At 42.2% G+C, this 26,612-nt stretch overlaps 1 gene segment (V, D, J or C); it reads right to left on the reverse strand.

Annotated features, from left to right (window-relative positions):
* Positions 1 to 25,383, reverse strand: LOC125457979 (T-cell receptor alpha chain V region 2B4-like). The segment is given in 5 exon segments: positions 1 to 1,439; positions 18,458 to 18,494; positions 23,068 to 23,175; positions 23,986 to 24,333; positions 25,073 to 25,383. Coding segments are annotated over 5 exon segments (543 nt in total).
* Between the last annotated feature and the right edge of the window lie 1,229 nt (positions 25,384 to 26,612).

Here is a 26,612-nt window from a genome sequence, read left to right on the forward strand (position 1 = left end):
ACCAGAGCTTTTGGTCCAACTTGTCTGCGCAGACCAAGTTCCCTAAACAGAAATAGTCCCATTTGACTGTGTTTGACCCATATCCCTCTTCTCCTTTCCTATCCATGTATCTGTTCAAATGTCTTTTAAATGTTGAAACTGACCTGCCTCCACTACTTCCTCTGGCAGTTCATTCCATACATGCACCACCCTCTGTATGAAAATGTTGCCCCTCTGGTCCTTTTTAAATCTTTCCCCTTTCACCTTAAACATATGCCCTCTAGTTTTGGACTCCCGTACCCTCTGGATAAAATCTTGAAAATATCAATGCCCCTCATGATTTTATAAACCTCTATAAGGTCACCTCTCAGTCTCCAACAGTCCAGGGGAAATAGTCCCAGTCTATTCAGTCTCTCCTTATAACTCAAACCTTTCAGTCACAAAAACATTCTTATGTAAACTCTTCCCAGTTTAATAACATCGTTCCTGTAGTAGGGAGACCAGAATTGTAGGCAGTACTTCAAATGTTGCTTCTTTTCAATTACTGTAATTTTAAAACACTGTATTACTGTTTATTGCAAAAGTAAGTATTTTACACTTTCTATATGGTATAAACAGCAAATGGAATAAGCAAAGCAAATACTATTAAACAGTAAACACAGGGGGAACACATCTAGGAGATAATATTTTACATCCATCGTTGTAACATTAATCTGAAGAGAAGTGTGATAATATCACAGGCAGGAAAAGTCCCCCTGGCCCACACACCACTATGATGACTAGCTAAAAATCTCTTTGTACCCCACTCCCAAGGCCATGAAATCTCTGAGGAGACAATGGCTCATGAATCATCATCATAGAATCCCTATCGTGTTGAAACAGTCCCTTTGGCCCAACGAGTCCACACTGAACCTCAGAGAATCCCACCCAAACCCATCCCCCTAAAACCCACCTAATCTACACCTCCCTGAACACTATGGGCAATTTAGCACCACCAATCCACCTACCCTGCACATCTTTGGACTGTGGGAGGTAACCAGAGCGTCTGGAGGAAACCCACACAGACACGGGGAGAATGTGCAAACTATACACAGACTGGAATCAAACCTGGGTCCCTGGTGTTGTGAGGCAACAGTACTAACCACTGTGCCACCACGCCACCTTGTGTATGTGTATGCACAGAGATGTGCAGAGATGTGCCTCAGAGATTACATGGCCATGGAAATGAAGGGGAGGTTGAGAGTGGGGTTCACAGAATGTGTATGCTCTGAGTGCAAGTTTCATCCCAGTTTTCATAACCAAAAGAGATTTTACAGCAATGATACAGGAGGGTGAAATGCAGACAAGACTGTGTTCATCAATATAAAGTTGTGACTATGACTTTCAAAAGTTCACAATTGGTGGAAATAACATTCCAATCTTTCCTCCACTCGTTAGTCCTGATTTGATGTGTTAATTACCTAGAATAAATGTAAAACAAAACATGGTAAAACATGGTAACATAGTAAAACCATATTTCAATGCCAACAAGCAGGTATAATATGTAACACCTTTAATATACAAAAATTTCTTAACGTGCTTCTTGAAGCATTTTAAAATAAAGTTCTGCACAATGCAAGAGGTCTGACTGGTAAGGACGATGAACTCAGGGCATGGATAGGTACGTGGAGCTGGGGTATTGTAGCCATTACAGAAACATGGCTAAAGGAGAGGTAGGATTGGCAAGTTAATGTGCCAGGGTACAGATGCTTTAGGAGGGATGGAGGTGGAGGAAAGGTGGGGATGAGTTGCATTTTCAATTAAGGGGAATACCACAGCAGTAGTCAGAAGTGAAATAACTGAGCAATCATCCAGTGAGGCTTTGAGGGTGGAGCTAAGAAATAAGAGGGGGATGGTGATGTTATTGGGATTGTACTATAGGCCCCCAAATAGTCAAGGGGAATTAGTAGAAAAAAATGCAGGGAGATTATGGACACTTACAGGAGCAATAGGGTTGTCATAGTGGGGAATTTTAATTTTTCTAACATTGACTGGGGCTGTCAAAGTGTTAAGGGCTTAGATGGGGTGGAATTTGTTAAATGTGATCAAGAAAGTTTCCTCAAGCAGTAAATAGAGGGTCCTACTTGAGAAGAGGCAAAACTCAACCTACTTTTGGGACATGGGGCAGCCCAAGTGACTGAGCAGACAGTGAGGTGCACTTTGGGACCAGTGGCCATAGTTCTATTAATTTTAAAACAGTTGTGGAGAAGGACAAAACTAGTCCACAGGTCCAAGTTCTAAATTGGGGCAAGACAAATTTTGATGGAATTAGACAGGAGCTCGCAGGTGTTGATTGGTGTAGTTTATTTACAGGCAAACCCTCTAGCAAGTGGGAAACCTTTAAAAGTGTCACAGCTAGAGTTCAAGGTCTGTATGTTCCTGTGGGGGTGAAGGGCAGGGAAGGCAAGTGTAGGGAACCCTGGATGATAAGAGATATTGAGATTTGGACCAGAAAAAAGGAGATACGTCTCAGGTACAGGTAGCTGGGTTCAAGAGAATCTCTAGAGGTATATGTAGTGGGTACAGGAGTTTACCAAAGAAGGAAATCAGGTGGGTGAAAAGGGGGCATGAGGTAGCTTTGGCTAAGAAGATTAGTGTGGATAAAAGAGATTATTTAAGTATATTAAAAGAAAAAGAATAACTAGAGAGAGAATAGGACCTCTCAAGGACAAAAGTGGACATGTGGAACTGCAGGAGATGAGCAAGGTCCTCAATGAATATTTTTCCTCTGTGTTTAGCATGGAGAAAGACATGAAGACTTGGGGAAGTTAGTGGCAATATCTTGGGGACAGTCCATATCACAGGAGAGGAAGTATTGGAAGTATTAGAATGTATGAAGATGGATGACCAGACATATCTAAGAACCCTACAGGAGGCTAGAGAAGAAATTGCGCGGGCCCTGTATGATATATTTGCATCATAGTTAGCCCAGGGTGAGGTCCTGGACGACTGGAGGGTAGCAAATGTTGTGCTGTTAATCAAGAAGGTCTGCAAAGAAAACCCTGGAAATTATAGGCCAGTAAACTTAACATCTGTGATAGATAAGTTACTTGAGAAGATTCTGAGGGAGAAGATATACATGCATTTGGAAAGACAGGGTTTGATTGGGAGCAGTTAGCATAGCTTTGTGCATGGGAGATCATGCCTCATAAATTTGTGGGATTCTTTGATGAAGTAACCAGGAAGGTTGATGAGGGCAGGGCGATAGTCATGGTCTATATAGATTTCAGTAAGGCCTTTGATAAGGTGCCACACTGTAGGCTGCTCTCGAAGGTTAGATTGCATGGAATCCAGGGAGAGCTAGCAAATTGGATACACAGCTGGCTTGATGGTTGGAAGCAGGGAGTAATAGTAGAAGAATGTTTGTCTGTCTGGAGGCCTGTGATTAGTGGTGTGCCTCAGGCGTCGGTGTTGGGCCCACTGCTGTTTGTTACCTAAAACAATGACTTGGATGAGAATGTATGAGGTGTGATTAGTAAGTTTGCCGATGATACTAACATAGGCAGTATCATGGACAGTGAGGAAGGTTATCAGAAACTGCAGCAGGATCTTGATCAGCTGGGGAAGTGTGCCGAGAAATGGCAAATGGAGTTTAATATTGATAAGTGTGAGGTGTTGCATTTTGCAAAGTCACATCGCGATAGTAGTTTCACGGTGAATGGTGGGGCCTTAAGGAGTATAGTGGAATAGAGGGATCCTCAAGTTCAGGTGCACCATTCTCTGAAAGTGGAGTCACAGGTAGACAGGGCAGTGAAGAAGGCTTTTGGCACACTGTCCTTCATCAGTCAGGGCATCGAGTACAGAAGGTGGGAAGTTATATTCCAGTTGTATGGGGCCTTGATGAGGTCTAACTTGGAGTATTGTGTTCATTTTTGATCACCTTGCTTTAGGAATGATGTTGTTAAACTAGAAAGCGTGCAGAAGAAATTTACAAGGATGTTGCCGGGACTCAAGGTGATGAAGTTATAGGGAGAGATTGGACAAGATGGGACTTTTCTCTTTAGAGTGTAGGAGACTGAATGTGTACCTTATACAAGTGTATAAGATCATGAGAGGCATGGATAGGGTGAATGCACAGGGTGAATCTTTTTCCCAGGGTTGGGCAATTGAAGACTAGCGAGCTTCGGTTTAAGGTAAGAGGGGAAAGAACACAAGGGAACCTGAGGGACAACTTTCTTATACAAATGGTGGTACGCATATGGCGGTTGAAGTGTGTACATTAATAAAAGGGAATATGGATGAATACATGGATAGGAAATGTTTAGAAGGATATGGGCCAAGTGTAGGGAAATGGGGTCAGCGTGGATGGATGTTTTGGTCAATGTGGACCAGTTTGGGCCAAAGGAACTGTCTCCATGTGATTTTAGGTCTGATTACTTAAACCTTGGTCAGAGGTGCAGGCTGCAAGGTATGTCTTAAAAGTGGAAAGCAAGGGCTTAGTCTGAGACCTTGAAAATTGAAATAGAGTGCGATGTGGGAAAGAGTGAAGTTGTCAATTGTGAATTTAAAAAAGCACATTATCTAAACAGTGTGAAGTCATAGAGCTCTGAGATGCAGAGAGGTCTGGGTGCCCTCCCACATGAATTGCAGAAGGTAATGTTGCAGGTAGAACAAGGAATTGTGAAAGCTGATAGAATGCTATGTTTTATTATGAGCAGAATTAGATGAAAGAGTGGAGAGATTATGCTTAGGTTATACAGGGCATTGTTGAGACTACGTACAGTATTGTGTACAGTACTAGTCATCGATCATCTGGAACAATGTTAATGCAGTGGAAGCAGTTCAGAAAAGGTTTACTGGACTAATACCTGGAATGGGTGTGTTACCTTATGAAGAAAGGCTAGATGGGCTAGATCTCCACTCTCTAGAGTTTACGTGACATAACTTGAAACATATAAGATCCTGAGATGACTTAACTGGCTGAATGTTGAAAGGAAACTTGTGAGAGAATCCAGAACTCACAGTCAAACTAGTTTAGAAATAAGGAAAATGAAGATGAGGCTTCTTTCTCCCTCTCTCATAAAGTTAAGAGTGTTTGGAATTCTTTTCTTCAAAAGGCAATGTTTTAGAATATTTAAGCATTGTTAAGCTAGAGGTAGATAGATTCTTGATTACCAAGGGAGTGAAAAATTATCAGAGATATTCAGGAATGTAGAGTTAAGGTTAAAGTCAAATCAACCATCATCTTAGCAAATGGTAGGCTTGAGGGGCTGACTGGACCACTCTTGCCCCTTTCACTCCTATGTTTGTATTGAAGCCCTGGCTATCAATGCCACAGCAACTAAAATCGGGGTGTATAAGAGCCTGGAATTAGAGCAAGACAGATATCTTGGAGCCTGTGGAGCAAATGAAGTGTGGTGGGGTCGAATAAAGCAATGACACAGATGTGCAAACAGACTATAATAGCAGCAGTGCATATATTTGAAAGATCAGGCAAGATAATTAAAGATGAGGAAATGTCAGGGTGACTTCTGAACAACCTGCCTCTGCAATTTGGTTAAAGAAGTTTGACAATTTGTTTAGTTTTAGGTAATGTATAAATTAGTTTTACTCTTTCATGGGATTGGGTATTTGTTATCCTAACTGTCCTTGCACTGAGAACTTTGCTAGGACATTGCAGAGGGCAATTAGGAGTTTACAACTGGTTGACACGTCTAGGGGTCTGTTGATATATATAAGAACAACAGATTTCCTTCCGTAAAGGGTGGTAGCAGAGCAAGTTTTTTTTCATACAGCTGTCATGCTCACCATTTCTCAGACCATATTCCAGACTAATTACTCAAATTAATTCGTTAATTGAATTTAAATTCAAGCAGCTGTAATTCCAGCACTATATATCACCTTCTTTGGTAAGCTTTAACAGAAGTAATGTCACAGAATGTTTCAACATAAAATCACAGCATTCATGTGGTGAGGTGATGGTGGTATCACTGGATGACCAACTCAGTAAACTATGGCCAATGGTTTGAAGACATGGTGTTAACAGAGTCAGTGTAATGATGACTATGTAACTACTATCAATTGTCATTAAATGTTAAAAAGAAAAGCTGGCTCACTAAAACTCTTTAGGGATCACCCTCACCTGCTCTGGCCTATATGTGATGGCAGATTCACGGCAATGTGGTTGACTCTTAACTGCCCTCAAGGTAATTAGGAATGAGCAATAAATACTGGCTTAGCCAGTGATGCTCTCATCCCGTGAATGAATTTTATTTTTAAAAATTGCAATAGTACAGGAATTGTAGCAGCCATTCAGCCATCATGTCTGCACCTGCTTTCCGAGCATTTTAACTTAATGCTAATCTCTTGACTTCTGATAATAAAATTTTGCAGGCCCATTGTGTCTCTTAAACGCAACTTTTCTAATCCTACCTTGTATCTAAAATCCCTCATTCCTGGTATCATTCTAGTATATCTCCTTTGTACTCTGTCCAGGGCTTTAACATCCTTCCCTAAATAAGGTGCTCAGAACTAAACACAATTCTCTCAATGTGGTCCAACCAATGATTTGCTTTTATACACTATGACTCTATTTATAAACCGCGCACTTTGCTTCTATTTCGACAATCACCCAACACTCTGTTGAATTGATATTGCCTGCACCATTCTTCCAGGCAATGCATTCTAAATATAAACTATTTGCTGTATTAAAAATATATTTTCCTCACCTCATATTTGCTTCTTTTTCAAAACATTTAAAACTATGCTGTCTGGTTCTTAATTCCTTTATGATTGGAAATAGTTTCTCCCTACTCACTCTGCCCAGACCCCTCTTGATTTTACAACTTCTTTCAAGTCTTTTAGCCTTCTCCTATCCAAAGAAAATAGTCTCCATCTCTTCAATCTTTCCTTGTAACTCATCCCTGAAATCATTATTGTAAACCTCTTCTGCACTTTGTTCAATGTGTTCACTTTTCCTATAGCAGGGCACCCAGAGCTGTGTGCAATATGTTTGAGCTGAAATTCTAAGAAAATCTACAAGAAAGTCTGGAATGTCCATGCAGCACGTCAAAGTTTCAAAGCTGACCCAAAACCATTGACACAAGCTTGAGACTGAGGACACACAAATAACAATTCATAGAACATTACAGCACAGTACAGGCCCTTCGGCCCTCGATGTTGTGCTGACCTGTCATACCGATCTCAAGCCACTATTCCATGTACGTCCACATGCTTATCCAATGACGACTTAAATGTACTTAAAGTTGGTGAATCTACTACCGTTGCAGGCAAAGTGTTCCATTCCCTTACTACTCTCTGAGTAAAGAAACTACCTCTGACATCTGTCCTATATCTTTCACCCCTCAATTTAAAGCTATGCCCCCTCGTGCTAGCCGTCACCATTCTAGGAAAAAGGCTCTCCCTATCCACCCTATCTAACCCTCTGATTATTTTATATGTCTCAATTAAGTCACCTCTCAACCTTCTTCTCTCTAATGAAAACAGCCTCAAGTCCCTCAGCCTTTCCTCGTAAGACCTTCCCTCCATACCAGGCAACATCCTAGTAAATCTCCTCTGCACCCTTTCCAAAGCTTCCACATCCTTCTTGTAATGCGGTGACCAGAACTGTACACAATACTCCAAGTGCGGCCGCACCAGAATTTTGTACAGCTGCAGCATAACCTCTTGGTTCCGGAACTCGATCCTTCTATTAATAAAAGCTAAAACACTGTATGCCTTCTTAACAGCCCTGTCAACCTGGGTGGCAACTTTCAAGGATCTGCGTACATGGACACCGAGATCTCTCTGCTCATCTACACTACTAAAAATCTTACCAATCTAGTTTCTTTGGCACTAGGCAGGTTAACTATTGCTCACAGTCTTGAAGGGAATGTGTAATAAGATTGGGGCCATATTTGTCAAGATATTAAAATGTTTAGGTTAACATGTTATGATCCTGATGTACTCCATGACGATATGTATCAAGACTGGGATATCATCCAAGCTTGGGCTGATAAATAGCAAGTTAAATCTGAGCCACACAAATGCCAATAATGACCATTTGGAACAAGTGAGAATCTAACCATTTCCTTTTGGCATTCAATGGCATATCATCATTAAATCTTCTCCTAACAACATCAGGGCTAGCGTAGAAATTGACATCTCAAGGTCAATTTCGTTCAATTCCCACACTAGCTGAGGTTGCCATCAAAGTCTTTTTCTTAGCCTCGCCCTTGCCTGAGGATGTGGTGACCCTCAGCTTCAACCACCACTAGTCATCTCTCTCTAATGGGACAGCAACTCAATGGACGATTAGGATTCTGGTGAGCTTTCCTCTACCTTTTAGTTTAGTTATGATCACACAGTACACTTATTGATTAATTTACTATTATATTATTCCACTTTAACAGTGAGCTACATAGATTTTAGTAGATTACGACATTGGGATTCTTTTTAGCTTCACTTGACAAGAAAAGGTATCACAGGATTGAAAACAGAATAAAGGTAACATATTAGAGTTTTAGAGTTAAAGGATAAATACCACAAACCCCTATTTATCTCCTTTCCATTTCGCTGAGTCAGATTGCAAGAAGGTGCCATCTTTAAACATTAATAAAGTGAGTTTAAATCCTCCAACCTCATTAAATCATTATCATGAAAGATTTGGTGTTATCAACAAGAAAGGTTCACTGGCAGTTACTGCAGAAAGGGAAAATAACAAGAGCTGTGCTCTACACAGGATATGTTTTAATGTTTCCTAACACTATTTCCTTGTGGTCGGCCACGTCCCTTAAACATCTTTGCTAAACAAATATTAATCAATTTCTGATTTAAAATTAACAACTGATGCAGCATGTACTGCTGTGTGTGGAAGAAAGCTGCAAGCATCCACTACTCTTTGCGTGTAGGAAGTGCATCATAACATCACTCCTGAGTGGTGTGACTAGTTCTCAGACTGTGCCCTTTAGTCCTGGCATCCCCAACGAGTGGAAAGAATTTATCATCATCTACCCTGTCTTTTCCTGTTAATATTTTGAAGACTTTGATCAGATTATTATTGCACTTTCTAAATTCTACAGAAATTTAGCTTAATTTATGTAATCTCTCCTCATAAATCAGCTCTTGCAGTCCATGTATCTAGTCATACTCCCCCCAAGGCCAATATATCCTTTCAAATGTGTGGTGCCCAGATCTGCTCACAGTTTTCTAGGTGGGGTATAACATGGGCTTTGTATAGCTGCAGCATAACTTCCACATCCTTATACACCAATCTTCGGGATATAAAAACCAGCATTCTATTAGCCTTCTTGATTCTTTTTTCTGCCTTTATCTATGACAATTTAAAGATCTATGCACCTGAGCACCCACACCTGTTTGGAAACCCACTATGTTTAATAATATATCTTTAGAAAAGATCTAATCCATCTTTTCTTGGTCCAAGATGGATAACCTCACACTTGTTTACTTTGAATGCCTTCTGCCACAGTTTTGCCTATTCACCTGGTCAATCAATATCCTGTTGTAATTTTATGCTATCATCTACATTGCCCAAAATGTCACCTAACTTTTTGTAATCAGCAAATTTGGATATATGACTTCTATGCCATTATCCAAGTCATCTATAAATAATGTGGGTAACTGAGGCCCTAACAAAGATCCTTGTGGGACAGCACTGGTCACATCCTGCCAACTTGAGCATCCAACATTATCCCTCCTTTATATTGCCTGCCACTCAATCAGCCTTGTCTGTAATTTGCCCTCAATTCTTCAGGCTTCTAATTAACACACTCTCAAGTGGGAATTTATCCAATGCCTTTCAGAAGTCCAAATAAATAACATTCATAGACATTGTCCAGTCCACTATCTTAAGACCTCTCCAACAAATTTCATGAGGTTCATTAGTCATGGCGTACTTGTCATGAATCTATGCTGGTTCTTCCTGATTAACCGAAAATTTGAGATGTGTTCAGTTACTCCACCCTTGATCCTGGACTCCAGAAATTTCCAGATCACAGATGTTAGACTAACGTGTCTGTAAATCCCTGGTTTCCCTCTTTCATCCTTCCTGAAAAGTGCCATGACATGTGCAATTTTCCAAACCAGAGGGACAATGCCTGTGTCTGGAGAACGCTGCAAGATTATAGTTAGGGCAGCCACAATATGCTCCCCTACATCCTCTAATGCCATTAGATGGAAATTTTCAGGTCCTGGGAAGTTATATTACCTTTAGTTCTATTAACATTCACATTATCAATGCTTCACGTATGTTAATTTCATTCAGTCCCTGTCCCCAATCCACTATTAATTTCCTCAGGACTTACAGCAAGCTATCCTCTCTTTGTGACTTACAGCAAGCTATCCTCTCTTTCTACTGTAAATACTGAGGCAAAGTAATTACTCAACATGTTTGCCATTTCCCAATAGTCATTGATGATAACAAGGTGTAGAGCTGGAGGAACACAGCAGGCCAAGCAGGATCATAGGAGCAGGAAAGCTGATGTTTCGGGCCTGGATCCTTCTTCAGAAAGGGGGGAGGGGAAGTAAGTTCTGAAATAAATAGGGAGAGAGGGAGAAGAGGGTAGAGGAGAAGATAGGTGGAGAGGAGACAGACAGGTCAAAGAGGTAGGGATGGAGCCAGTAAAGGTGAGTGTAGGTGAGGAGGTAGGCAGGAGTTAGGTCAATCCAGGGAGGATGGACAGGTCAAGGGGGTGGGATGAGGTTCGTAGGTAGGAGATAGGGGTGGGGCTTTAGGTTGGAGGAGGAGACAGGTGGGAGGAAGGACAGGTTAGGGAGGCGGGGACAAGCTGGGCTGGTTTTGGGATGCGTTGGGGGGAAGGGAGATTTTAAAGCTTGTAAAGCCACTCCACACTCTTCTCCAGCCCCACCACACCCGGCACTTTTCCCTGCAACTCCAGGAAGTGCTACGCCTCCTCCCTCACCCCCATCCCAGGCCCCAAGAAGACTTTCCACATCAAGCAGATGTTCACCTGCACATCTGCTAATGTGGTATACTGCATCCACTGTTCCCGTTGTGGCCTCCTCTACATTGGGGAGACCAAGCAGAGGCTTGGGGACCGCTTTGCAGAACACCTCCGCTCGGTTCGCACTAAACAACTGCAACTTCCAGTCGTGAACAATTTCAACTCCCCCTCCCAGTCCGCAGACAACATGTCCATCCTGGGCCTCCTGCAGTGCCACAACGATGCTACCCGAGGGTTGCAGGAACAGCAACTCATATTCCGCTTGGGAACCCTGCAGCCCAATGATATCAATGTGGATTTCACCAGCTTCAAAATATCCCCTCCCTCTACCACATCCCAAACCAGCTCAGCTCGTCCCCTGCCTCCCTAACCTGTCCTTCCTCCCACCTATCCCCTCCTCCCATCTCAAGCCCCAGCCCCATCTCCTACCTACTAACCTCATCCCGCCCCCTTGACCTGTCCGTCCTCCCTGGACTGATCTAACTCCTCCCCACCTCCCCACCTATACTCATCTTTACTGGCTCCATCCCTGCCTCTTTGACCGGTCTGTCTCCTCTCCACCTATCTTCTCCTCCATTCATCTTCTATCCACTTCACCCTCTCTCCCTAATTATTTCAGAACCTTCTTCCTCTCTCCCATTTCTGAAAAAGGGTCTAGGCCCAAAACGTCAGCTTTTGTGCTCCTGAGATGCTGCTGGGCCTGCTGTGTTCATCCAGCCTCACATTTTATTATCTTGGATTCTCCAGCATCTGCAGTTCCCATTATCAGTGAATATCTGTGACCTTCTTTACCACTGGGGGCTGTTGAGGGTCTATATTACCTAAATCCAAGGCTGAGACAGACAGCTTTTTAATCAATGAAGGAATCAAGGGTTATCAGTAAAAGGCAGAAAAATAGAGTTGAGGATTATCAGACCAGCCATGATCTTATTGAATAACATAGCAGACTAAATGGAACAAATGCCAGGACTGAATGTCCTGACTGTTCCTGCACCTTATGATCCTCAAGCCATTAAATAACTTGTAAGGAGACTTGAAATGACCTCAGAATACACTTAAGTACAATATAAACAACAGTGGGGTTGAGCAGTGGCTCAGCGGTTAGCACTGCTACCTCACAGCACCAGGGAGTAAGGTTCAATTCCAGCCTTGGGTGACTGTCTGTGTGAAGTTTTGCATGTTCTTCCTGTGTCCATGTGGGTTTCCTCTGAGTGCTCGGTTTCCTCCCATAATCCAAAGGTGTGCAAGTTAGGTGGATTGGCCATGCTAAATTTTCCATAGTGTCCAGGGATGTGTAGGTTTGGTGCCTTAGCCGTAGGATAGGGTAGGGAGAAAGGTCTGGGTTGGATGCCCTTCAGAAGGTATGTGTGGACTTGCTGGGCTGAATGGCCTGTCCCCACATTGTGGGGAATCTATGAACTATTTGCTTTACTGCACTATTTGCCCATTTTAACAAAGCACAAATGCAGTCTTGGTAATATTGTTTGTAGTTGTGAGAAAAATATAACTTTCAATATCCAAATCCAGAAAATATAGAAACAAAATTCAATGGGTTGACAAGAAGGGTCTAGGCCCGAAACGTCAGCTTTCCTGCTCCTCTGATGCTGCTTGGCCTGCTGTGTTCATCCAGCTCTACACCTTGTTATCTCAGATGTTCCAGCATCTGCAGTTCCTATTATCTCTGAATCAATGAATAGACCATGTAGTTCGTAACTATAATAGCTCAGGTTTCAGTTTCAGTAATTATTTCTTTTGGCCGCCTCCTTTTTTATGATCGTAGAAATTCTCAAAAATAATGTTTTCCAGATCTTTGTATTAGTCAAAATATTTTTTGTTTTCTAGAGTATTTTATTATTTGAACTGTTCATATATATGATAGTGAAATTAATATGTTATTTGGCAAAATACTTTATACGAAAATGATGCATAATGCAACATTTATTTTCAAATTACAAACCCAACACAGAAATACCTTCAATGCTCTGTAGTGAAATGTTGTCTGGTTTAAGTGATAAGCAGGGTAGTAAAGCATTTAACTGTATTTAGTTCCAGTAAAACTTGTGAGACCTTTAACAGGTATTCTCAGTTCCTATACTCTCTTTCATTGGGATTTAGCACATTGACTGGCTCAATCATTAAAGAGAGCAATTAAATAATTGTAAGAAATGTTGGAAGCTTCGTAACACCTTTTAGATTTCTGTTCTCAATTTTACATTGAGGTTACAAGTCATTTCGAGAATGTGGGCCTGATTATTACTGATTTTACTCAACTGCAATCTTATTTCATGATCAAAAATATTATAATTTCCAGAAGATAGCTGACATGCTAACATTAAAAAAAATCCATTTTACATATTATTTAAAATTGACAAAGGATGTATTTTCCCTCAAGAAATCATCAGCTATTTGTTTAAAGTATTGCTATCAATTATATGGAAACAATGAATATTTTAGTGTTATATTCATTACAGAATCAAGGAATGTGATGCAAAACCAATGTTTAATTGATTCAGAAACAAGGGTCATTATATTAGCATGTGTGTATTGGTCAACTAAAACTCACCATGTAGTGTGATACAAGTTTTGAGAAACACTACATAATACTAATTTATGTAAACACGTTAGAGATTAATATTTTGTGATTGCTGTCATTGTTTTAAACTATACGTCATCCTTAAGTCACTGGCAGCACTCTGCTTTAATTGAACCCGTTCTACACAAGATATATGAGTTCTTCTGTACATGGTGTAAATTCCATGGTTGATGTAACCAAGCAAGTGAGATTACTTATGTACCTAATGTAGAAAATTGTGTCAGACTGGATCCCATCATGACAATGAAATAATTATCTTTACAACGCTTTTCAAAGTCAGATGTCAACAAAACAAAAGCCAATCTTTTCAAAGTGCCTGCTACCTCAATGATGGAAAACTCCATATAATACTTGGATTACAGAGTACGTTATCACATCAGAACATCTCAAGACAATCCTTACAATTAACTATCATTTTGAAGTGACTGCGCTGTGACATACACGACCAACTGTATTAAGTAGATACAAAGTAAGCACTGAGAGATAAGTTTAACGCTGCTTTCTGTCGCAAAATTATGCATTTTTTTGCAGGCTGGCATTTTATAGAAGGCTTGTATTTTACAACTGTCTACTTTACAACAAAATCAGTTAATGGAAAGAAAATGCTACCATTCAGAGAGCAACTGTTTTAACTGCCAGCTTTTGTAATAGTAAGAATCAAAGCAAAATGGTAGAAAAGAGAATGGAGGAAAACAGAATGAATAAAAAGGGCAAACAAAAGCAGAAAGACGTTAAAATAGAATTTTAAACAAAAACAAAATTGGTGCACTGTGTTTCCTTTGGTAGTTTGAGATTACTGTTGCAGTAATAATTCTATGTGTGATATGTTATATGGACTATGTTATAATTAAACAAATATGAACACATACCTAAAATACTTTAAGTACACTTGTCGTGCTTTTTACCCTCACACAGAATAGCTATCTGTTTCTCATTTCGTGGTGATTAAGAAACAAAATGAAAGCTACTTTCATTAATCCCAGAAAATCAGAAAAAATAAGAAGGTAGTGGCCGTAATTATGTTGGCCTGTTGATCTCAGGCAGTACAGTCATAGAATCACAGAGCTGTACAGCATGGAAACAGATGCTTCGGTCCAACTCGTCCACACCGACTAGGTATCCTAAAGTAATCTAGTCTCATTTTCCAGCATTTGGCCCAAATCCCTTAAACCCTTCCTATTCATTTTATAGTGTTTACAATCTGTAGAAACATATTTAGAGCATAGAATCACTGAAAATTCTGAGTAGGAAAAAACCATGAAATGCAGGGTTCCTCTGCTAAAACTGGGTCCTGAAATTGCTTTTAACTACTTTTCTTTCATAATCAACAAAATACTATATATATATTTGCTATAAATGTTGTGTTTGCGCTCTCTGTAGAGGATGACATATTAAGGTTTTAAATATTAATAATTCCATTTCCTTTATTGGTATTTGCTGTCACCCAGAAATGAAATATAAGCAACTGAAAATAATTATGAGTGAGTTCCAGAAATTCTTACGTCACCACTGTCGCTCCCATTAGAAAGACATCTCTTGCATTAGTGGGTTTCAGTGCTCATAAAATGATACATTTTGACAATGAACCGTCAATATAATGAATATTAAGAAAAACTCTGGCATTTCTCCTACCTAACCTGCTATACTAGTGCAGATTTTATTCTATTTAACTTAGTTTCTGGTGATAACAATAATGTTTAGGGTTTTATTAATGCTATCAAACTCCACCATAAGAGTGATTAGCTCCCTACAATTTGATTTGAATGAATAAAGTCAGAGCCCAGAGTGTAATGTGAAAGACTAGAAGAGAATGTAGCCTGGATATTTTTTATAGATGGCAGGCATGGTGAAACCTACAAATGGACAGGATTCATTCTTCTTCTGACAGAAACAATAGCTTACAAAAATAACACTCTGTGGACTATACTCACTACTCCTCATGACTAAGATATTAACTATTACCTTCAGGAAATAAATAGTGGAATGAGAACATGTGAACAAGGGAAGTAAGAGGAAGAATACAATGTATTGCTCATCAGACTTGCTCTGCTATTTCATACCATCGTTTGAGTTTGTTCATTTTCCAGTCCCCTTCCCTATATCCCTTGATTCCTGGAGAGTCCAATATATGGTATAGACAATTCCAAAAATCAGTAACCCTGTGAGTGAAGAAATTTCTCCCTACCTCATGTCCCAATAGCCTGAGACCGTCTTTTCAGATTCCTCAGTCAGCAGATGAAACCTCTCAATATCACCCTTGTCAATAACCATCAGAATCATGTAGGTATCAATGAGATCATCTCTCATTCTTCTGATCTCCAGAGAATATCGACTCCATTTGCTCAGCTTCTCATCAGAGGACATTCCTCTCATCCCAAAGAACAATGTCATGAACCTTCATCGCACTGCCTCCAAAGTGAGCACATTCTTCCGTAAAAAGGAGGCCAAAGCTGCACATAGTGTGCAGAATTAATGAAACCCCTCCACATAGTGCATTTGGTGGCAAGTTTGTATTTAACAAATTGGGAGGGTGGTGGTTGGAGATGTTATAGCCTCTCCACCACTGCCCTGATTATGCATATGGAGGGAAGGCTTGTGGGCAGCCTTCCTATCCTGTTGCCAGTTGAAGCCTTTATCTAGCAATTATTGCTCACTGAAGGGCCTCATTCTGCTGCCAATGGTTTCCATCCACACACTATAGTGACCTCATCATGTTGCAGGTTTGAAATGTAAATGCTGGCTTATTGCTTGCAGGTTTTCAGGAAGGATGGAGGGAGGGGGAATCTGATTGCTCATTTGAAGGTACCTGGCTCCAGTAACCAGCTCCAGTGGTGGGAGAACAGGCATCTTGCCCTTGCTGCCAAATATCCTTCCCTAGCCCAAAACCTTCAATCACCCTGCCGGCCTTCCATAACAGACCTACACCTCATTTGGAACCAGTACCTAAACTGACCAGCTTGCCCTGATTGGCTGCAGCTCATGGTATTTCAGCCCCCAGACTCTTTTATCATGTGGAAAGGCAGCCCCTGACCAGTTAGCTCTCTAAATTGTCCTTCGTTTGTTAGCTCTTCTTGAGAAGAGGTGATGACGGCTGCTCTGACTCATTTCACCACCATTGAATGTTCCCCAGTATTACAGCTGTGGTCACGCCAAAGCCCCGAACAGTTGTAACAAGACTTCTTCATTCCTGTATGGTAATTGGAAAGAAAAGGGCTCACATGCCACACACCTTCCTAACTGTCTCCACACCTGAGCTTATTGCATTCTCTGAGTGAGCGTGACCAAATCTCTCTGAACATCAACATTAACAAGTTTCACACCTTTTAAAAAATATTCTACTTTTCTGTTCCTGTGAGCAAAATGAATTTGCTTACACTTCCCCAGCTGAAGCTAAATTGCTTATAATGCCACATATACCTTTAGTGAACTGGCCTAAAATAAGCCCTCTCCCAACATCACCAATATACAGAATAATGACCTGGCCTTGTGTGGTGCTTGCTGTGGGCAGATTGGCTGATTTACCCCGTTACAAGAATGACTAACTTCAAAAGTGCTACATTGCCTGACAACCTAAGAGCAAGAAAAGCATAAATACATGTTTTTTTTTAAATCTTGATGAAGGAAGAAATCTTCCTTTCTCTTGTAATTTGTGCCAGATCATAGCTAAAACATGTGATCCAAAAGGTCACAGATAGCTCCCTCAGGATTGAAGTATCAGCCTGAATTATGTGTCGAGATCAAGGCATCTCTCCTCTAGTTTTCGGGACTCCAAAGAGCCTCTCTCCAGTGTCCTGCTTAAATATTTATCCCTCAACCAGATTTTGTGAGTCACTGTACAATTAGTATTAGCATATTGGCGATCACATTACTAAACCACCACTTGAGTTTAGAAAATCATAAGGGTCATGGATAAGGTGAATAGCCGACGTCTTTTCCTCAGGTGGGGCAGTCCAAAACTAGAGGGCATGGGTTTAAAGTGTGAGGGGAAATATTTAAAAGGAATCTAAGGGGCAACTTTTTCACACAGAGGGTGGTGCATGTATGGAATGCGATGACAGAAGACGTAGTGGAGATGGGTACAATTACAACATTTAAAAGGCACGTGGATGGGTACACGAATAGGAATGTTTTAGAGAGATCTGGGCCAAATGCTGTCAAAATGGGACGATGTGTTGGTCAGCAAGGACGAGTTGGACCGAAGTGTCTGTATCCATATCGCTGATTTCTTTGGGCCTATTAATATAATTAGAAATCGCTGGAAATGCTGAGTTCTGAGGAAGGATCACCGGGCCTGAAACGTTAACTCTGTTTTCTCCTTCACGGATGCTGCCAGACCTGCTGAGCTTTTCCAGCAACTTCTGTTTTTGTTCCTGATTTACAGCATCCACAGCTCTTTGGGTTTTGTGTTAGACATAGTGACGTGGATATCAGATTTCTAACACACCGAAGCCGGTTTTCCGTTAAAACGGGATTTGGACAAACTTAAATAAGGACAGATTGCGGTTTGATCAGATATCAGTCTCTTATTAAAATAAAACGGCTCCTGAGTTGATTTTGCTTTAATAAGCATGAAGTGGATTTATATTCGTCCGTCTCTGTAGGCATTGTTTAATATTTGAAATTAGCACACCCACCCCAGACCCCACCAAAAACAAATCAGAGCCTCCGCTTACTTTAACGTGCTCGGAGGTTCTCGCTTTGTCTAATTAAAATCAACGTTCACTGGGGTTTGAAACAGAGATGGGGCGAATATTACTAATCCATCGCTAACCAGCACAAACCGAGACTAAATCCAGACTCCGAGAGTTGTCTTTCGGCTGAAGAGAGCTCTTTTCATTCACAAGTAGAGACGAAGCAAAGCAAGGGCAATCCGCCATGCCCCACTCTCTAAACTCTAAAGTTGTCACAAAAGAAATGTATTTACCGTTTTCGAAACTGGTGGGGACATCGCCTCCGGGATTCTAAAAATGGAAGAGAAACAGGGACCTCCCGAGTAAATAAATTCTCCACAGGTGATTGCAGTGTATCAAAGGCGAAGTTAACACACACATACGTACACACTCTGTCGCACCGACCACCCCAACCCCCCCCACACACACATAACCATAAACGCACAAATACACACACACACACACACACACACATACACACACACACACACACACGCACACACACACGCACGCACACACACAAGAAACAGCTTTCGGCCCTTACTCTGGATCCTGTGTTTGATGACAACAAAGATGATGGAGGTCAGGAGCATGAGGTTGCAAGCAGCAAGAGAGACCCAGATACTCCAGTTACACACGTACCCTGCAAAGAAAACAGCAGCACATGCCTTAGCGCAGCACAGTGTCAGTCAGAGCCACAACAAGGCAAAGAATTCCCGAGCAAAAATAACACATTGTCCACGAAATACAAGGTCATGGTTTGCGGGTCTTTGAACCCGCGGTGAGAAAGTCATTGCCTTTCGATGCAGAATATTGTCAGTGAGCTGTCCGCCTGCATGTCAGCTCTTGTTTGCACTCCTTTAAGCAGCACCAGCTCCTGGCACCTTTCAGTCCATGAGACCGTCAGCGTCAAGCCAAGGCCAGAGCAAATTACTGCAGATGCTGGAATCTGTACCCAAATGAAGTCATCTCGACTGGAAACGTTAGTTTGCTCTCTCTCCACGGATGCTGTCTGACCTGCTGTGATCCCCAGCATTTGTTATTTTCAAATCAAGGCAGGCAGCCTGGACTTTCCAGGTGTTTGTTTCTGATGGCCCCCTCCTCAAACTTATTTCTGGAGGCAGAACATTGCACTGTTTTATTCGTTACCAATATTGAGAGATTATCAGGTTGGCATGGATGAGTCGGAACGAAGGGTCTGTTTCCATGCTGTACATCTCTATAACCCTATTTAGGTTCACGATTCTCAAAAAAGTGGCCTAACCATTGTCCTGCATAGCTGCAACATGACCTTCCAATGCCAATGCTCTGTGCAAGCATGCCAAATGGTGCTTTCTCTATCCTATCTACCTGTGACTCCACTTTCAAGGAATGATGAACCTGTATTCCAAGGTTTGTTTGTTCAGCAATACTCCCCAAGACCTATTCATTCAGTACATAAGTCCTGCCCTGACTTGCCTTTCCAAAATGTAGCACCTCACATTTATCTAAATTAAACTCCATCTGCCACTCCTCAGCCCACTGGCCCATCTGATGAAGAACCTGGTGTACTCTGAGATAACCTTCTTCACTGCACATTACACCCCCAATTTTGGTGTCATCTGCAAAATTACCAAACATTCCTCCAATATTCACAACCTAATCATTTATATCAATGACAAAAAAGTCACTATGCATTGTTAGAAAGGCTTAGCCAGATCCCAGAAGAAATTCAACACTGGGGGTTTATCTCAGAATTCAGGGGCAGGATGGCTATCAGTGAGCTAAGACAACTGAATCTGATTGGAAAGCTGTTGCTGTGTCCATACCTCCTGTATACCAGGAAGATTTATATTAACTACAACAACTGACTCCTGGATTATGTTGAAAGATTGCCTGAAATCTGAAATGGCTGCAGAAATCAGAAACAGTTGGATTATCCATTGTCTCATCTGCTGGGTACTACTCCAATCTATGGCTGATGGTGAACTGAATGAGGGTTTAGATGTATCCCAGCAGAAGAAATCTTAATGTTAAATAAATCATGTCTAATGTTACTCCTCAGCAAGTAGTCCAGACTAAAGATTGAACTGCTGGATATGGGATAGATTCGGGAATTGACAACTTCATGATTTTTATCTCAAGTGAGAGAAGAAAAGTTGAGACTAGAACTTGGCCAAGGATCATAGCTCCTCCAACATTAATCACCCTTTCTGCACCCTCCCCCCCCCACCATCACTCACAGCTAATAGAACATAGAACATAGAACATAGAACAGTACAGCACAGAACAGGCCCTTCAGCCCACAATGTTGTGCCGACCATTGATCCTCATGGATGCACCCTCAAATTTCTGTGACCATATGCATGTCCAGCAGTCTCTTAAATGACCCCAATGACCTTGCTTCCACAACTGCTGCTGGCAACGCATTCCATGCTCTCACAACTAATGTTTGGCCAGCATTATCTTCACTTATTCTGCCAACACATCCATTATAATCAACTGGTTAAAGTGTGCCCCTGTTTTACAAAGATGCATTCTAAAATGAACACTATTCAATGCAAACAAAAACAAACTTACTGGAAAATCTCAACAGGTCTGGCAGCATCTGTGGACCTCGTCACTGGACCTGAAATGTTAAGCCTGCGTCCACTGCATTGACATTGCCAGACTTATTGAGTTTTTCCAGCAATTTCTGTTTTTTATTCTGATTTCCAGCATCCACAGTGCTTTGGTTTTTGTTGCTATTCAGTGCAAAATTGACAGACATGGGGGAGTTCTGCAGTTAACCAGAGAGGACTGTAAGCATTGATAGATTGCCCCATTGCATTTTTTTAAGGCAGTACATTAAACTGGAAAGTGAGGCTGTGGGGATGTGTGATAGTTCTGTCTTGCTTAGCAATAAACAAGCAACACAGACCCTCTGCTCAGGAGGGATCTCCTTGTACACTGTAAATTGACTTGGAAATTGAATAGCAGCCTTACATTTCAGGTTTATATTTTCCTGCAGTCTCCTTACATCAAATGGTTTCATTGGAAGAGACATGAAGCTGTCCAAGGCATCCGTGACAGGTGAGCTTCTTCGCAAATCCATTCATTAACATTAGTGGGCAACAAGATAAAAACTCTCAGGCTGGCATTTCAAACCAAAGCAATTTTCTTGTTTCCAGACCTTCACATTCACCTCCCTACTGTAGGAGGTCAGATAACACTTTGCATTTATGTAGCAGCATGCAACAACTTCCAACGCGCGTCAATGACACCCAGCCACTTCAACAGATAATAGGCTGAGGCCTCCAAAGGTTTCATCTTATACATTCAGAACTATCTTCAAAGAGGCCGGGCTTTTGTAGACCAGAAGGGGGCTGGGAGAGAAGCTGCTTACTTGAGAAAGGATATACTGGCACTGGAAAGAGTGCTGTAGAGATTTACTAAGTTCATTCTGGAGTTGAGAGGGTTGGCTTATGAGGACAGATTGAGTAGACTGGGACTTTACTCATTAAAACTTAGAAGAATGAGGGGGATTTTATAGAAACATAAAGTTATGAAGGGAAGAGATAAGATAGAAGCAGGGAGGTTGTTTCCACTAGGAGGTGAAACTAGAAGTAGGGGGCATTGCCTCAAAATAAGGGGGAGCAGATTTAGAACTCAGTTGAGGATAAGCTACTTCACCCAAAGGGTTGTGAATCTGTGGAATTCCCTGCCCAGTGAAGCGGTTTGGCGACCTCATTTTTGAACAGTAAAGGAATTCAGGGTTATGGTGGGTAAGTGGAGCTGAGTCCATGGAAAGATCAGCCATGATTTTATTGATGTGAAAGGGCCAGTGTTGAACTTTGGCAGACAAATGAACTAATTGAATGGTAGAGCAAGCTCAGACTGGCCAGATGGTCTGGTCCTGTTCCTATTTTTTATGTTTTTATTGCCCAGGGTCAGTCACAAATGGCGCTGCCGTACAATAGGCCATAAATAAACGCAGGGACCCGAGATTGGGAACTGCAGAAACTGTCATGAAAAGATATCCAGTAAATTCTCCAAGCACAGGGCACCCTCCCACCGTCTCCCACAAATAGTGTTCCCCTCCAGAAAATGCGCGTGTATTCAACTGAAAATGAAAGCCTGTCCCATTTATACACACACCTACAAGCTCTTCAGAATTTACTCAGCCCCAGACCAAGGCCAGATAACGCTCCCAGATTTCTTTCTGGATCACTTTTTTCATGATGCTTGCATTTCAGTCAACATCCAGAGGCTGACTGTGAAACTGTGAATTACCGAAGAACTCAATCAGATTGTTTCCAACACGAAAAACCTTTAAAAATGAAGGAAAACGTGGGAAACATTCAACAGGCCAGGCAGCATCAATGGGAAACATTTCAGACCGGGGACGTTTCATCAGAGCTTCCAAAACAAAAAAAACACGCAAAGATGCGGCAGCGGCTTTCGGATAGCTAGGGCTTGGGGGTTGGGGAAACAGACGGTGGTAATGATTCTCATGCAATGCCGTGCTGGTAATGAACCAGCACGTTGGAAGCCAGTCCCTAAACTAAAGCAAAGAACTGAGGATGCTGGAAATTAGAAACAAGAACAGAAATAGCCTGAGAAAATCAGCAGGTCTGGTAGCATCTGGAGAGAGAAAGTAGGGTTGACGCTTTGGGTCCAGTGATCCTTCTTCAGAACTGGGTCCGAGAGTTAACTTGATTTTCATTTCTCTCTCTGCCAGACCTGCTGAATTTCCCCAACAGTTTCTGTTCTTGATAATTGTGTGTGGGGACTGTTGGGGAAACGCATTGGGCTGAAAGTAGGCATAATTATCCGTCAGATAGCCTGAACACCGCTAGTCTCTGTACCTCAAGCACAGTGAACGCAGTTTGACTATCGATCTTACCGTGACTCTCCACTTTCTTCTTCTGTCGTACCTTGGGCTGGGTAACGCGATCGATTCCACCGCTTTTAGTCGTTGGGGGCGGCAAAGTTACTTTCTCTTGTTCTGGAACTGAAACGAGCAGCATCTTAGGGGTCTGTGCTATATCCACGGACCGTCTGACAACTAACAGCAAGGTCAGAAATCACAGATTGTAGTCCAACAGGTTTATTTGAAAGCACAAGCTTTCGGAGCCTCAGTCCTTCTTCAGGTATTAGTGCTGACCTCAGGGGTTGACTACTACCTGAAGAAGGAGCGACGCTGAGAAAGCTTGTGTTTTCAAACAAAGCTGATGTTGTGTGATTCCTGACCTTGTCCATCGCCAGCCCAACACCAGCACATTCACACCATGAGCAGCGAGGTCGGAATTGGCCCGGACCTTCCAGCAGCGACGATTTATGACTAAGCAAAGTCTGTCTTTGTTAGACTTGAGAGGAATGGCTATCCATATTTCTAATAAGCCCCAATCCAGCCAACCAGAACCACATTAACCAGAATCTTTGGGGGGGGGGGGCGGCGGGGGGAGACGGTGTTGGAGGCTCGGTCTAATCAGAAGGAAACGGTCAGCCATTCCTTCAACAAAACTGCTGGAGATCTGAGCCAAAGCTGAAATTGCTGGAGAAACTCGGCATGTCCGGCTGTATCGTGGAGAGAGAAAAACAGTTAAAGTTTGAAGTTCAATTCTGAAGAAGGGTGGCTGACCCCGAAACATTAATTCTGTTTTCTCTCTCTCCCCAGATGCTGCCAGGCCCACTGAGCTTTTCCAAAAAAAATTGTCCTTGTCTCATTCAACAAACGGTGATTATCGTTGCTTCTTAAAGTCGATGCTTATTTTGATCATTTATTACGGCGAAGAGTATTCACATTGGTAACGCTTCTTACCTACTGTGACCACAGTTCCACTTCCCAGGTACATGGAGTAGGATTCGACCATCAGGCAATAGTAAGTGCCGTTGTCTGACTGCTGCGTGTCTTTTATGCTTAAACTGAACGACAGTCGAAAGGTATCTTTGGTTAGAACGAACCGCTCGGTTATTCCCTCTCCTGAGGTCTGTTTGTTCAGGACAGTGGCAGACTTCAGAAAATAGGCCCGGGAGTTTCCGTCTAGTTTGTACCAGAAAATCCACTCGAGTGAGCCCTTCTTCAGGTTACAGGAGAGTTCGATCTGCCCACCTTCGGTCACCACTATTTCCCTCGGAGTCTGCTGTAGCAATGATTCAGCCTGGGCACCTGGACAGAAAGGCACAGAGCTGTTTAATTCTCCCGTTTCACCCCTCCCTCCCTTTCCCGCAAAATTCAGCTGTTTTGTCATAACACTCCTTATTCCCTTCCAGCCTTCAGCGAATGCCGATTCGTTCGGATTTTAAACGCTCGTGCGCTTCTGACTTTCTGTCCCTTCAAGTCCGACTCAATTCAGAAGAGAATTGGTTCCTTATCTGAGATGACACAGTATGGAGCTGTGTTATCTCTGACCCCAGCATCGGCAGTTCTTACTATCTCTTGGTTCCTTTATCTGAATGGGAGGAAAGGTGAGGGACTGGGGAAAAGCGAGCTGCTTCTGCGGAGAGCCGGCAGAGGGGCGATAGGCCGAATTGCCGCCTCCTGCTCCGCCATCATTCTCGAATTGAGATAATGGGAACTGCAGATGCTGGAGAATCCGAGATAACAAAGCGTGGGGCTGGATGAACACAGCAGGCCAAGCAGCATCTTATCTGGAAATGGGATCTATTCCTCCAAAGGAAGCAGTTACAGGGCTGGTAAGGGATAGCAAGGGAGAGTGGCATCAATTGGGTCTCTGTTTCAAACAGCAAGCACCGGTAGAAGCGGCCGAAAGGCCTCCAACTCGGCAGTATGAATTCGTGATTTTATTCAAAAGACCTGTCCGAGTCTCCCGCTCAAAACTCGCTCAAACAAGGTGAACAGTAACGACAGGAATGTCAGTGAAACTTTCAGCTCGAAATGCACTTACTTTCAATCCAACAGCTCAGCATCCAAATGCAGCCAAGAAGGTACATTTTACCCGCGAGGGAGATAGAAAAAAGAGAGAAACTGCTGTTTACTGAAGGCGAGGGCACGACGGTTGTGCTGAAGACAGAGAGAAAGAGGCAGAGAGAAACCAGGGACTTCCCTGTGATGCCAGGCGCCACCAGCTGCAAGTTCAGGGTCCCGTCATTCTCACACCCATGAGATGAGATGAATTTAGCTACAGCCAAACTGTCCTGAGGCCAGGAGTCTGATCAATATTGCAACGCTAGCCCTCCTGCACGTTTCAAAAGTCATGTTTTGTTTTAAGGGACATTACAGAGTATGACAGGGATAAATAGATTGTGGACACTCCCTTCATAGACGGTTCATTCTCACCACAGATCACTGATAAACCCATATCCTGTTGTCCATTGCACATTAGTGTTAATCGTGAAACGAATGCCAAATGGGATTCCCAGGCCAGTGTAAAAATCCTGCTCAGTATTTCCATGATTTTATGTTCTTAAATCACAAATTTAATTTAGTTTAAACGCCAAATTTCGCCAAAATTCTGGCGGAAGTTACATTTGAACTGGTGTGGAGGCCGTTGAGTGTCCTGAGTTGACGCTTTGATGGAACATTTTCTTACAAAAACATGCATTTGGGTCTCAGGAAACTTCAAAAGAAAAATGGCGAAAAGAAGACCCAGAATTGTAGATTCTGTACTTCTGGTGAAAAGGATTAAACATCTTTCAAACGATTTGAATGAATCATATAAACGTAACAGGGATTTCAGCAAATTCCTCAACTCGCACTAGTCTGAGGGCACGGAGATTGTAAACTCAAAAGTGAAGGCGATCCTCGTGAGACAAACGAAACGAAAATAATATTCTAGGCAGAGACAGTGCGTGCAATGACCAACCCGATAGTGCATTCTGGATAGGAATTATATATTCATTCGAGTATTGAGTCAAATTGAATTCTGCTGAAGATAACCTCGCTTTTGTTCAGCTGAACGGATTGCATTCCCAACTCATGAGTCCGTGCATTCGGCTGTGTTAGTTGTTGTTTTTGTGTGGTAGGTCTGATCTGCTATGTTCAAACAAAGCCAGGAGAGCGAACAACCCAATTCTCCAGAAAACAATGTGCGTTCATCTAGAAGGAATCGCACAGGAATTGTTACGTCGCTGGCTCGGCCAACAATGATTGCCCTTGAGGATCCTTGCCCATTGAATCATGGATACTTGGGCTGGATGAATATTTCGGGCGTCACTTTTGGGTGGACAAGTTGCAAAATGCTCGCTGAGCAAAGCGGTGGACTCTGGTGGTAAGTGAGATTGCCCGCTGCCTGTGGAAGCAATGTAACTGATATCTTTAACTGTCTCTTCCCATCCTCCTGAAACCTTGATTTAAATCAAAGAACATTCCAGGGTATCTGAAGAATTTGACTTTCTACAATGCATTTGGTTAATCGCTAATTTTGGTACTGTGTTTACTAACATTTAGTAGATGAATCATTAAGTTCCATATGACACCCTCGTTGT

Source organism: Stegostoma tigrinum, chromosome 1 (genome assembly GCF_030684315.1).
Source record: "Stegostoma tigrinum isolate sSteTig4 chromosome 1, sSteTig4.hap1, whole genome shotgun sequence".
NCBI lineage: Eukaryota > Metazoa > Chordata > Chondrichthyes > Orectolobiformes > Stegostomatidae > Stegostoma > Stegostoma tigrinum.